General features: G+C 40.3%; 1 protein-coding gene across 1 annotated transcript in view; it reads right to left on the minus strand.

The window, feature by feature from the left end:
• Positions 1-457: 457 nt before the first annotated feature.
• The window catches only part of col27a1a (collagen, type XXVII, alpha 1a), a 67,094-nt gene continuing 53,652 nt past the window's right edge, over positions 458-13,899 (minus strand). Inside the window, exons 29-61 of the mRNA XM_020634653.3 lie at positions 12,995-13,048; positions 12,698-12,742; positions 11,637-11,681; positions 11,335-11,388; positions 9,933-9,986; positions 9,541-9,594; positions 9,396-9,449; positions 9,077-9,130; positions 8,825-8,932; positions 8,671-8,724; positions 8,474-8,581; positions 8,301-8,354; positions 7,708-7,761; positions 7,118-7,174; positions 6,957-7,010; positions 6,815-6,868; positions 6,642-6,695; positions 6,217-6,270; positions 5,926-6,033; positions 5,443-5,550; positions 5,135-5,242; positions 4,941-4,994; positions 4,713-4,775; positions 4,572-4,625; positions 4,449-4,484; positions 4,318-4,335; positions 4,165-4,200; positions 4,022-4,048; positions 3,836-3,886; positions 3,569-3,737; positions 3,376-3,485; positions 3,025-3,240; positions 458-2,896 (exon numbers count right to left, since the gene is read on the minus strand). Of these exons, the coding sequence (XP_020490309.2) occupies positions 2,750-2,896; positions 3,025-3,240; positions 3,376-3,485; positions 3,569-3,737; positions 3,836-3,886; positions 4,022-4,048; positions 4,165-4,200; positions 4,318-4,335; positions 4,449-4,484; positions 4,572-4,625; positions 4,713-4,775; positions 4,941-4,994; positions 5,135-5,242; positions 5,443-5,550; positions 5,926-6,033; positions 6,217-6,270; positions 6,642-6,695; positions 6,815-6,868; positions 6,957-7,010; positions 7,118-7,174; positions 7,708-7,761; positions 8,301-8,354; positions 8,474-8,581; positions 8,671-8,724; positions 8,825-8,932; positions 9,077-9,130; positions 9,396-9,449; positions 9,541-9,594; positions 9,933-9,986; positions 11,335-11,388; positions 11,637-11,681; positions 12,698-12,742; positions 12,995-13,048 (2,370 nt within the window). The 3' untranslated portion in view covers positions 458-2,749. The remainder of the gene's footprint in view (positions 2,897-3,024; positions 3,241-3,375; positions 3,486-3,568; positions 3,738-3,835; positions 3,887-4,021; positions 4,049-4,164; positions 4,201-4,317; positions 4,336-4,448; positions 4,485-4,571; positions 4,626-4,712; positions 4,776-4,940; positions 4,995-5,134; positions 5,243-5,442; positions 5,551-5,925; positions 6,034-6,216; positions 6,271-6,641; positions 6,696-6,814; positions 6,869-6,956; positions 7,011-7,117; positions 7,175-7,707; positions 7,762-8,300; positions 8,355-8,473; positions 8,582-8,670; positions 8,725-8,824; positions 8,933-9,076; positions 9,131-9,395; positions 9,450-9,540; positions 9,595-9,932; positions 9,987-11,334; positions 11,389-11,636; positions 11,682-12,697; positions 12,743-12,994; positions 13,049-13,899) is intronic.

Here is a 13,899-nt window from a genome sequence, read left to right on the forward strand (position 1 = left end):
AATGAGAGATTTTAATAAGAAGCCAAAATTTGATAAAATTTACTCCATTGTTGATTTAAAACAATCAAAAAATGTCTTATTTTCTTTCATTTTTGTAATGTTCCCCTTTGTCATTTGTTACATGATAGCAATAAAAAAAACTCAAATCAAACCAAATTAAAAAAACAAACAGGAAATTGTACGTTTTAGCCGTTAAGTCATTTATCTATACCACTGTTTATTATCACTCTTTGCATCTGATACCATTTCAAAAATATTATTTATTTGTGACTTGGCTGTGCAATTGTGCTAACCACAAAGAACTCAAATGATCAAAAATGACTGCCTATGTATATGGCATTGTTAATTGTTCCTTTACAAAATAAAACGAGTTGTAAATATAAAGTTAAGTGATAGATCCTTGCATCATATGACTCTTTCTTTAAATGCTTTTGTTAGAGATAAAAATTCTTCAGCATAAAGATTGAAAGTCTTTATTGAACAAATGGACATTAAACAATGTATAAACAGTAGACGGATAAAGGATGTTTGCACCAGAAATGGTCTTGTTCAGAGTTTGATGACTTGACTGTATTTGGCTGATATTTCCAAACAGGCTTTAACGATGAACTCATTTGTAAAAATGTGAGGTATTCTTAGCTCGTCTGAATGTCTGCAACAGATTTACAAAAAAAAATCAAAAACTATTTTCACATATTTGCATAATTCTTTTAAACACATGTTATAATATAGCACATAGAGTCTTGGTACAGTACATGTTTGATTATTATTATTAAAGAGGAAAAAGACAACAAAAATGAACAAAAATTAGAAAAATAAAAGGTAATTAACATTGCAATAAATTTGTTCTCGGGAGCCCCAAATTTACACATAAAAAAAAAAAAATCTATAAACTCCAAGACCAGTTGGGCCAACTGATAGATAAAGATGTCAGAGAGAGTAGTATTGTTTCAAACAAAAGAAGTTTGCTCCATCTGCAACCATGTGAACAACATTAAATAACATTAAATAAGCAAGAGGGGATCCACTGTATACAGCAAGGTTTGCACAATTATACACACTTGTGTCCAGCTACAACAAAGAAACTTTTCCTTAATCAAAACTATCTCCACTAGTTGTGTTTCTAACAAATATTACATACAGCTGTGGGGGGCTTTGTACAGAGAGAAAGACATGTTGATTATTAGGAAAACTATCAACCCTGTCATTTATACGGCTACAAAAGGAGGAATCTGTTTTTTCTGTTTTTATAGCTATATCTTAAACATTTTTTTTTACAGTTAAAAACCAATTTTCTAAATGCAACATTGAACAAAACAGTTAGAATAATGGCTGAAGTTTTGAATGGGATATTAGCATTGTAGTGCGCAGTAAAAACTATGTCAATATATTATATTTACTCCTTAACATCTAAGATAACATGCACTATAGACATCAGAAAATTTCAGCAAAGTGGTGTAATTACAGCACTATGGTTAGCACCTTTGATGATTCACTTAGCACCATGCATTACAGAGAGAGAGGATGAGACAGAAGATAGGGGTTTCAATTCTGATTCCTGGACCCACTCTCGTCTTTCCTGTGGCTCAGATCTCCTCTTAAGAATGCTGTACCTGTAGTTGTACTGTTACCAAAACTGGGCAAGAAGAAGAGACTCCAGGTCCCGTTTAGTACTGAGTAAATAAAACCCTCCTATCTCTTTTAATAAGTAAGGAACAAAGGAACAGCCTGACTTTATTCTCCACAGTTGACAAGAAATTAATCAAAACTACTGAGAACTAGAGCTCTGTACTCTTTATACTCCTTGATACTCTCCCTAATCATCAGTGGCCTCCAGTTTCATAATATATAAGTTATAAGTATACTAATAAGTATTTGACAATTTGATGGTCCTTGTGGGCAGCTTGTGTGCATCAGCTGTAGCTTCAGATGCACTCTCTCGAACGTTTTTTCCTGTTTTTTTTTCGCCTAATTAAGGTGGAAACTGAATGCCACAGTACCCTAGTTAATATAGATGTTTGTTTTTTCTTCTTTTTTTTTGAGCCTGCCTCTGAATAAACCTGGGCAGGATCACAAGGAGTTGAGCACAAAAAAAAAAAAAATCCTTCCTCATATGTTTAAAATATCCAATTATCTTCTCATTTTCTATTGCACTTTAATTTCTTTACATAAGATATACATGTATAAAAGTTAATTATAATATTATTAATAATAAGTATACATATTTATGTACATTTAACTGATCCCAATTTCTTTCTTTCTTATTGTTTAACAGAATTGAATTCCTGGTACTTCCATACAAATAGAACACACAGTATACAGACTGTATACAGTTAGAAAAATAAGTTACTATAATGTCTGCTGATTGGTCTCCCTTCACTCAGAAATGTTCCAGAGAGATTTTGTGGCAAAGAGCCTTTGTTTTTTCTTCAAGCGGGCCACGTGTGGAGATCCTTTTTGAAGAGCTTAACGAAGCGTTTGCCATATGGAGAAGCTATTAGTGCAAGAACTCCCCTGCTCCTCCAGAGCTCTTCTTTTCTCTTCCCCCCCCACCCACCCTCCAAGCTCCCCGCGTTTACTCCCTCTGTGTCTGCAGTCCAATGGGAGTTTGGCAAAGGGAGACTCGTACTCGCTTGTTTTGCCATGGATTGGAGGAGGCTGCTCTGGTCCCCACGCCTGCACGAGGGTGTCACCTGTGGGGGTGATGATCCATCCTTCCTCTGTGATCATATGTGTTACACTGCAGCCATCACAGGAAGCATACAGGACCTACTTCGAGGTGGTAATGTGAGCCGGGAGAAGTGTCGGGGAGGTTGTAGATGTCGATCACAGGGAGCAGGGTGGGGTCCAGGGAGTGAAACACAAAATGGGTCTGGTGCCAGTGGCCATCTTTCACCTGAATCCAGGATACACAAAATATTACTTAATACTAATTGTTGGTGTGGAACAAGTTCAAAAGTCTAAAAATTTGCATTCATGTCTACTACAGGGAGCAGAGCGAGATGATAATCATGATGTTCCTACCCAGCAGGAGTCTTCAAGGACTTCTGGCTCAAGCTCTCCCCCCACCTCAAACTCCTCCCCACTCCAGGCCTTGAATCTCACAGACTGGGAACCCGGCTGACCCTCAGGTGACCTCCACACTGAGACGTTCAGGCAGTGGATGATGACGTGCTGCACTGCCTCTGAGCTCAGCAGGTGTAGGAAGTTCATCTGGACACGGCCGACGCTGACCGTTGGCTGCATGAATGGACAGATCAGGTGTCAGTTAATACGTCTGGCTTGCGCTAATGTGTGTCATATTTACCATCTTCGTATTTGATAATCTGGAACACTTTTGTTACGGCACTGTGTCTTTTAACGTGTTTCTAATACCTTGGATGCTGTTATTGGTTTAAGGCAGGTCTGTCCACCTCCAGTAAAGTTGCAGGAGACTTCTATTTTATCTGACGAGCAGCCCAAGTTAGGGTCAATCCAATAAGTGCCTAAAATTATAAGCACATGTTAAAATATTTGTCTTTGGAAACATCTAGTTGCTCTCAGTCTCAGTCATCAAAACAGTACACACCATCGTTTAGCTTCTGTTCACAGCTGTGCAGGTCCCTGCAGATGCGGGCGGGGTTGTCTCGAGTGCCCAGTGGGTTCTTCAGGCTCTGGATCAGGTTACTGAGGTAGTGGAGGGTCTTAAAGATCTCTGCGCCTTGGTCCAGCATAGGCAGGTCCATCACTGGCTTATTCTGGAGGAGAGAGGAAAAAAAAAAAAGGAGCCTGCAGAGTCTGAAACAGATTGAAAATGTAACAATGCAGAGACATGTTGACATCAAACACCACTGACCTCAGTCCTGTGTAGGGTGTGTGAGTCCGCGAACAAAACACCATCTTCTTTCTGCAACAAAACAACAAAATCATATCTTAGTGAATCAGTGACAATGACTCTTTCTGGCCATCTAAATACATTATATTTCAACAACATTAAGGTTTAATTGTATGTAATTAAAGAAGCTCAAAAAACTTGACTTACGAATGACAGAGGGACAGCCGGGGGACCCTATGAGGAAAAATACATATTTAGACAGTGAAAAAGAAATCCACCGCAATTCTATAATAATATTTGTTTGACCTATAAAAGGTCTATAAAGAGTCTATAAAGTTGGAAACGCTTACTGGAAGTCCTGGAGGTCCACGAGGTCCAGGAGATCCCTGATAAAATGACAAACAAACATGCTTGATGAGTTAATATGTTGTCTATTAGGCGTTCATAGTAAAATATAAATAACTTGTGATATCAGAAAATGAAGGCACACTATGCAAACATACCATTGGACCTTGCAATCCCTGTTCAGACAAAGAAAAGACAAAATGAGTCGTTTTCACAGTGAGATTTAGTTGCTTCAAAAAGTAAATATTTTAAAGAAAATGTTTGGCCAAAAGATGTCGGGAAAACTTACAATTTCTCCACGGTTCCCCTTCTCCCCTCTAGGACCCTGTAAGGAAACATGCAGAGTCAGCTGTCTGTAGAATGACAGCAGAGAGAAATAGAACACACCTATTTGAATCTAAAGAATACTTACTGCGCTGCCATTGGGACCAATAATTCCAGTGGGGCCAGCAACTCCTCCTCTGCCCTGATGTAGAGAAAAGGGTGAAAATAAGTTTCTAATTTGAGGCTTGGTGTGTTTCCTCCGTGTGACCTGGATCATGTGGTTGCTTACCATTGATCCCATTGGCCCCTTTGGTCCTCGTATACCCTTTGGCCCAAAGTCTCCTGGAGGCCCCTGGAAACAGCAGATTTAATTATTTATAGTCTATACAAAATATCTATCTGATAATTGACTTCCAAAGACTATTACCATATTTAAGACAATGTTTTCTACTGTGCATTGCACCTTTACAGTTATGTTTTGTTCAGAGGATGTGCTGCTGTGTGGTTGTGAACATACCCTCGGTCCAAAAACTCCCAGAATTCCTGGAAATCCTGTCTCCCCTGTATCACCCTGAGAAATAAGAAAGACGCCAATCAAGAATACAGAATCTCCAGAAAGAGTCGTAACATCATAACATGTTAACTTCATGACATCATGCAAGTCAAGGCCTTGGAAAGTCGTTGGATGATGTATCTGTGGGAGACACTCACAGGTTGTCCATTAGGTCCTTGGTTTCCCTTTAGCCCTGGTAGTCCCATCCCACCTCTGAAGCCTCTTTTCCCTGGAGGTCCGCTCTGACCTCGAAGACCCCGCTCCCCCTGGTTGGATGAATAGATGATCGAATGACTGAGTGTAGATCGCTCATGAGAAGTAAGATTATTATTTCTGTAGTAATGTGATACTTTAGGCCATCATACCATTAGATACAAACATGACATAAATACTGGCAAAAATGATTTCTAGCTTTCTTACTTTGTGACAGTGTTAACCTGTACAGTATTCTACGTTTGTCTTTTACCTTTGCTCCAAAGCTCCCCTGATCTCCTGGGAGTCCTGGAACACCAGTTTTACCTCGGAAGCCAGATTTGCCAGAAGGACCAAACTCCCCATCGTCACCATGTTCTCCCTAGAAACATTTTATAAAAGCAAAATCTATCAGAGCCATACGTTATGCGAAAAGTAGACAAACTTTTACCCTGAAGGAAGCGTGGCCCTTGCTTACTCATAATTTAAGTCCAGGGGCAAAACCTTTACAGGGCAGCTTGCCATTAACTTGCTTGTTCCATTCTTTAAAGCCTTTGTTGGCTTGGATGGCATTGCTGATAACATTCATGGTTTCAAGAGGATAAACCATTTGGATTCCTATGACCGTTTTCTCCTTTAGCACTACCCACAGAACAAGTCTGATATGTATTTGACTCACCGTCTTAAAACACAGTGAAAACATCAAACTGTTGATATGTTGGTGTCATTCATTAAGAGTTGTCTTTGTTTGTCTTACCGGCATGCCTTTACTGCCATCCTTTCCTGGGACTCCGTCCTGCCCGGGAACACCCTCCTGTCCCTCTCTGCCCACCACACCTCTGGGACCAGGAGGACCACCCACACCCTGAGGAGCAGAGCGGTCAGACATGGATACTACTGATGGCGTCTTTACTTAAGTTTATTAGACAGGCATTTTCTGCCTCGGGTAATTTATCAATGCCTTTGTTTATTCATAATCTCAAAGTATTGTAGTCATAAATAAAATTGTTAAAAGCTCAAACTGATGAATGGAGACTCATTGACCTACCTCTGTTCCTCGGGTTCCTTTTTGTCCTGACAGACCCCTTTTGCCTTTTTGACCCTGCAGAAAGAGAACATTTTTGAAAAAGGATTATTAATGAATAAAATCTGCCTGTATCTACTGGTTATTGTTCGTCACTGCTGGTGACCTAGAGTAACATTTAGTTCTGCTTGTGTCCTGCTGATGTTATTGTTGATATTTTAGTATTTAAGGCAGTGACATTCCCCCTGGTATTCATTTTACACCACATACAAAATTGTACATCCTGTATTTCAAGCTCTGAGGGGTGTTATAGACTTCATCTAATACTATACAGACAAAAGGTAGGACTGTATCTTATTTCCAAGTAATCAGAAATGCATGCAGAGGAAGATTCATCCTCTCCCACACAAAGTAAAAACAAAAAGTTGTTTATGTTTCCACTTCCTTACTTGATCTCCTTTGGCTCCTTTGGGTCCTTGTTGCCCTCGAGGCCCAGGCTGTCCCTGAAATGTGCGGTAACGTTAATGAAACCATATAAAGGCACCCCGTGCGAGCACGCCTGCAGGTTGTTTATGCAGGCTTAATGACTTGAATTGTGTATGGAAATGACTTTCACACTCACAGGCTGTCCAGGAGCTCCAGACCTGCCTCTCTCTCCATCCACGCCAACTTGACCCTTAAACAGAATCAGACAACATAAATATCAACAACACAAATAAGCAAACGCATCCACATTTAGAAACAGCTGGAGTGATGGTACATACTTTATAACCGGGATCTCCTGATTCTCCTCTCTCTCCTCTGTCACCAGTAGGACCCTAATATAACGAGAAGGACATTTATAAATTGCAAATTTTTTTTTTATTGCATTCTTTTACAAGACAAACAGTAAAAGAAGGGAGAAAGTAAGTCAGGTGTGACTTACTATGTCACCTGGAGGACCAGGAGGACCCTCTACTTTGCCATCGTCTCCTTGCTCGCCCTGAGAAGCAAATAAAAAAAAGTGTATTTTTTAAAATTCGAGACACACATCAAAACACCGTGTCCAGCTCCTAAAACGCTTCTTAGGTGTAAAATGTTGGCGGGATGTTTACTTTGTGTGTACATTCTTTAGATTACACACGGCTGTTTATAATATGACACAAAAAAGAATCCAACACCCTCTCTGTGTGTGTGTGTGTGTGTGTGTGTGTGTGTGTGTGTGTGTGTGTGTATGTGTGTGTGTGTGAAATCACCTCCTCCTGTCTTTGTGTTTGATAAAAGCTGTGATATATTAACAGTGAGTTGTTTTGATGAAGGTGTCAAATCATGGCTGATCAGTACAAGCTGCTTAGAGAGAAAGAGGTGCACTGTGGGAGGCTTTTTTTTAACTTAGAGGAAAACATTTAGTCCTATTGGCCACTTTCAGGTGTTTTGTTGCTAGTCCATCTGGTGCTGGGATGTACTTGGAAAAGTTACTGGAAATAAAGAGGAAAATAAGAGATTGGTGTTACACATGAAGTAAACGATGTGTACCTTTTCACCTTTTGGTCCTGGAGAACCCATCGGGCCCTGTGTTCCCTGATGGCCCTGTGAAGAAAGACGCATAAGGTAATATCAAGTGAAATCACAACCGCCGTATTTAACATTTCAAGCGTCTGTAGGCAACATTATATTATAATCATTTGGTTAAAAACACATTTTGATCATTGCATGTCACCAACAATATCAAACTGAGATGACGTCTGAGGGCCCTGTCGGAATCGACCAACCAATCAGGGTTAGTTTGCATGTAGCTAGCCAACCACAGCGATCCTGTACAAACTTGCTTCTCCTTGCCGAAGAGGTTCTACTTTTTAACTTTTTTGGGGATGTGTGTAATGTGTAATCTGCTCTTTCAGCTGCTTCTATCCTCCGAAATATCTACTCCAGTGGAAGAGACAGTTTCAGTGACAACGGTTGACGTTCATGTTTGGTGTATCATTCGGTGGGAGGGGCTTAGCAGAGTGATAGGTTGCAGATGGAGAGTCAGAGGTGTTTTTTTTCCCCATTGGAGTGTTAATAGTGCTTTCTATCATTTAAAATGTCCATCCATATGCATAGTCTTTCTAATGTTAAAGTAATCTTACCTCATAACCTGCAAGACCAGTTTCCCCTTGTTGACCCATCCGACCAGGAGCTCCCTAGAGACAAAGAGATAAATGTTGTGTCTTCAGTCACACTTGTTGTAATTGAGACCATTAGATGGCGTGAAAACTGCTATAAAAACAGATTGATATATATAATTACTGTTCCACTTTACCACGTGTCCAATGGTTCCTCTGGACCCCTTCTGCCCAACAAAACCTGGTGGTCCGATCTTCCCCACAGTCCCAGTCTCCCCAAGGTGACCTTGATGACCTTTTGCACCCTGAACAAACACAAAGTTTAAGTTATAGTAACAAAAAAAATCACAGAGCATTTCTATGGCATGGTCTTAAGATGATTTGATGTTGATACCTTCGGGCCCAGTTTGCCTCTTTCACCAAATTTTCCAGGTTTCCCTTCCGGACCCTTTAGAGAAGAAACAGTTTAAGAAGGGGGTTTAGGGTCTGTGAAAATCGGCAAAATTTTAAACATTTTCACATGAATTTGACCAAAAACACCGACTTACTCTGACGCCGGTGAGTCCAGGACTTCCAAGCGGGCCCTCCTTTCCCTTTAGCCCAGTTTCTCCTTTTTCTCCTTGGTCGCCCTCCTGACCCATGTCGCCTTTGTCACCCTGAGCATAAGCATATAGAACATGAGGATATTTATGATTCTCTATATTAGGCATGTTTCAAAATCTGATTTTGATTATGAGTTTAGTATATAACTGAGATTTGGAGACGATGTAAAAGATATTTAGGAAAATCAAAAATGTCACCTTGGCTCCATCGGGACCAGCAGAACCAACTTCTCCCTCTAGGCCTGGCTCTCCCTGTCACACACACACACACACAAACGCACAGAGAGACACAAACGCAACAGTTAAAGGCAAAATATTTTCTTTTTGGGCCTTTATTTCAGAGATAAGACAGTGGACAGAGTCAGAAATGGGAGAGAGCGAGTGGGGAACAACATGCGGGAAAGGAGCCACCTTTTGGGGACCACAGCCTGCATGCATGCGGTGCGCTCACCAACCGTTAGGCCACCTGCACCCCAAAATATTTGATAGTTTAAAATAGTTTAAAAGAAAAACATACCCGTGGTCCTATCAGTCCCTGCTCTCCGATGTTCCCGTCAGCTCCAATGGCTCCCTGATACACGCAGACAGGTAAACATGAGCATCACAGCACTGACCAAATCAGTGCAGATCGAGATCGCAAAAGTTTAAATGAAACATCTCACCTTCTCTCCTGGCTCGCCTGGCAGTCCTGGTTCCCCCACCTTGCCTGGAGGACCCTGAATGTATACAAAGCACATTCAAGTTTAAAGAGTTAACAAAACAAAAAAAAAGGACTAATGACTCTTTGGTACGAGATATCAATAATTTTTTAGGACTTGGCTCCAATAATTACTGTAAAAAAAAAAAGGCCACTTTTGTGATGTGTGTTAATAAGTTCGGTTTGATAAACTGTGAGAGAGTGAACACCAGATGTGACATATTTAGTCATTTAGTCTCTACAGTATACTTACAGTGTGTGTGTGTGTGTGTGTGTGTGTGTGTGTGTGTGTGTGTGTGTGTGTGTGTGGATGAACACATTGTGCGTATGAGTGTAATCGTTAACAAAATCTCTCACCTTTTGGCCGATCTCTCCCAACAGTCCCACCGTCCCTGGTGGCCCAGGTGGTCCCTGCAGATGACAACACAAATACTTAATCAGTTCACTCAAACAGATGTTCCTCATCAGATCTCACTTAATACACAACAAAACGACGGAAATATGTGACTTTTGTTTTTTAGTTGTTGAAAACCACCACCTAAATGAGTATCATGTGTAAACAGTTTGGCTCTGAATGACTGACTATCACTAATTACGCGTCTAAAACACTGATGCTTTGCCATGACATCTTCTGAATCTCATCCCGAGTGCGTATTGATTAATGTGTGCTCCCTGGTTGACTTGGATCTGCCTAAACAATAGCTTAAATGTAACTGAATTCACCTGTGGGGGCTTTTATTTGTATTGCTGTTTAAGAGAACAAATTAAGAAACTGAGGAGCTCAGAGTATTTATTTTCAGTACGTACAGCCATGCAGCATAAGAGAGAAAACAAATGAAGCAAGAAGAGGAGGGAAAGAGCGGTTCTTGAACTCTATATTTACAAGTCTTCATATTTGTAGCTGGTTCCTGGAAAACTGGTTTCCATCTTCCTAACTAGGTTGAATTTTTAATGGAGGGTAACCGAAAAGATTGCCTAAATGTAAACAAAGTAGTCAACAAACTCTAAAGTCTAATACTAGAAAGCCAGATCAGTTAACGGCTGTGGCTCAATTAGTAGAGTCGTATCTCAACCGGGAGGTCAGGGGTTCGATGCCCAGCTCCTGTAGTCACATGTCTGATGTGTCCTTGGGCAAGACACTAAACCCCAAGTTGCTCAAGTCCATTTACCAACAAAAACTTTTTTTCATCTGTCTTTTACTGTTCTGTCGCTTTTAGAACAATTAAAACAAAACCACATGAAGGACTACAAAAACTCTGTAGCACAGGTTTTATCCATCATGGCAATAATCACAGACATTTCCCCTACAAGTTCAGCAGTTTAGCACCTCTATTCATAAGCTGTTCCTACTTAAAAAAAAAAGCAGACTACTTAATCCTTCAAACTGCATGCTCACAGTTCACTCTCCTGCTACTACAGAACAGATGCATGAAGGATGACACAACTCCCTGGCTCCTTTGGAGGAAACATTTAATAGAAGCAAATATATACTCTTAATAAAGTCTAAAATTTGTCTCATAAATTTTCTTTTGGCTGTGATATTTTGGGCCTGGGCAGAGAAGACTAAGGTGCTCGTAGACGCCAAAGACAAGCTTATAAAACTTCCAAGTATGGTTGTGAAAAATGAAGAAGAAAAGTCTGATGAGCTAATTTAGGAGTTCTGCAAAAGCGGATAGTTTCAACAGAGAAAAAGGAAGGAGTAAGAGGGGAGAAAAACGAAAGATGAGGGCTGAAGTTGGATGAAGTCGGTTGGTCATACCGGCTCGCCTGGTATTCCCTTGTCCCCTGGAGGTCCTGAAGGCCCTTGGATACCCTGGAAAAAGAAAGATAAGTGAGTATAGAAAACAAGTACTGTATATGCCCAACCTTCATTTAAACAGAAAAAACCCAATTTAGTTTGTTCAAATAGCAAAAGCAATTAAACAATATCACAGTTGAATACAGCCTTTACAAACAGTAGACGGCTTGTTGAACATAAAGCTTGTTGTAACAGGGCTGATCTGTTCATCTAAGCCTATTCATTAACTGTACAATTTCTGAGAACGGGGAGAGTGAACTCACAGGAAAACCTTTAGGCCCAGTTTCACCCGACTCTCCGATCTTCCCCTGCGAGGACACAATAACAGGACGACAGGAAAGACTTGATTAGTTTAAGTTCATTAAAGTGGCAATCTTCGATGCTCACTAAACTGGAGTTCAGTATAGAAAAAGCAAACTCCTCGAAGAACGTTTCTCTTCTTCCTGGCTGATTGAATAATAACTGTAGCTGCTGTTTCTTAGACCTGCATATTGTGGAGTTTGGTTAATTATATTGATGGTTTTATCTCTGTGTGTGGAATTCATTGAATTGAACTTTATATTATTGTCAGTGTGTCCTACATTAGTGCTCCTCATGTTACCTAGATGATCATCTTTATATTCTGGCTTTCATATAAAGCACATTCAGTTAACTTTTTTTTTTTTAAGACATTTTCTTTAAAGATAACATTTTAATTTATAACATTTACCATAATAACTAAGGAAAGTATATTGAAGCTTCAGTGCTTTGTTTGAGATGTACGCTGCAGCTTAACGTTTGCTATTTATGTAATTAAAATACATGTGAGCAATATCTGACCACTGTAGATTAAAAAAAATAAAAAAAATAAAAGAGAGTTGATTTTCACTAAGAGATGGCCACTTTAACTGATCGTGAAGGTAATAAAAAAGCCTCCATTTTTTTTAATATAAAGGCTTTTCTCTCTTTTTTGTCAATTCATGTTTTACTCTTGCGTTCATGTGCCCAAAAGTAAATGTATGGATCCTTTCATCATATCCATTACATTTTCTATGAATAAAGATCATTAGACTTTGTAGTAATATGTGCAGAAACATTCATATTACACCAGAAAGTCTCATGCAGGCCTTTGTAAATCTGGCTCACAGTCAACGAGCAGGGACCTCCAGAGGAAAGTTATCTCCTCCAAAGTCATACGTTGTGTCTGACTGCTGGCTTCCTCACTGCTGGTATCATGTAGGTTTTATAAATCATTCTAATGCCTAATCCCTCCAGAGGAACATGAGCACCGAAAAATATATGAAAGGAAATAGCGAGAAGGCAGAACAGTACCCCAGTGCTTTACCTGAGGTCCAGGGAAACCTAATTTTCCTGGAGGACCATCAAAGCCCTGCAGAGAGAGGGGAGGATGAAAAATGGCCGCATGTTAAAACATGTCAAGAGATTTACAGCTTTTCATTTTTGGTGCTAAATATCTTTTCCCCCTCTTTAGAATCAATTATGCATGCAGGGTGTCATTTTTACACCATGTCATGCTATTTCCAGGTCATAACTCATGTGTTTGCACGGTTTGACTTTGTGATTCATTCAAACAAGAAAAAGAAAATCCAGCAGATACACACAATAAAGTCGGATTTCTTACCGCCTTGCCCTCTAACCCCCTCTCTCCCGTTGGGCCGTCAGGCCCGATCGCTCCCTGAAACACAAGACAGCTGTCACTTCACCAACAGAGGTCAGTGTAACACAGCCAGACAGCCACGGCATTCTGTACAGAAACATCATTGTATAGCGCAAAAAGATGTCCATGTAGGAGGTAGTGTGAGTGCAACTGTGCCTGGAAACTCTACATTTCATTTTAGATACAGAAGCAAGTTGTGTGTTAGTGTGTGTAGAAATGATTTTTTTTGTACCTGTGTGTGGAAAGACTGAAGAAATAGTTACAGGTGTAACACATGGCAGCGAGAGTTACAGTTCTTTCAAAGCAGGGCACATAGTCTGGGGTCCAATTTAAACACCTATACTGTCAGTCTGACTGTTTACATTACATGGATCAAGCTGTCAAACATAATCAATCTACAGTGCTTAAAGGCCCCCCAGTCCATTAAGCATTGATAATAAATGGGAGCCAGGCAGTGGACCAATACAAAGCATCTGCTCTGCACCTGCACAACTTTTCTCATCCATACTGAGGAAGATGCTGGCTTAGTGACACAGTGAAGATCCCCGGTGGCTCATGCTCTATGGGTCGATCTGAGCTTACAGTGATTATTAATTATTTTCTCAGGGTCATTAATCGAGGAGAAAAGCAAAGAAAATATGACGCAGCCACACAGGAGTGCTTGATGACTGAGCACAGTGGGAGTTTAGCCGCCGCTAGCTGAAGTGCTATAAGCCTATTATACATAGAGCTGGATAAGCAGCACTCATTAACATTCCTGTCTGGGGTACCTGCTACCCACTGCTTGCGTTTACATAGCCGGATTAGCCGATGTGTAGGGGAAACATTTCACTCTGATCACGCTTCAGAAAAACACGCTCACACAACTA

Source organism: Labrus bergylta, chromosome 17 (genome assembly GCF_963930695.1).
Source record: "Labrus bergylta chromosome 17, fLabBer1.1, whole genome shotgun sequence".
Classification (NCBI taxonomy): Eukaryota; Metazoa; Chordata; class Actinopteri; order Labriformes; family Labridae; genus Labrus; species Labrus bergylta.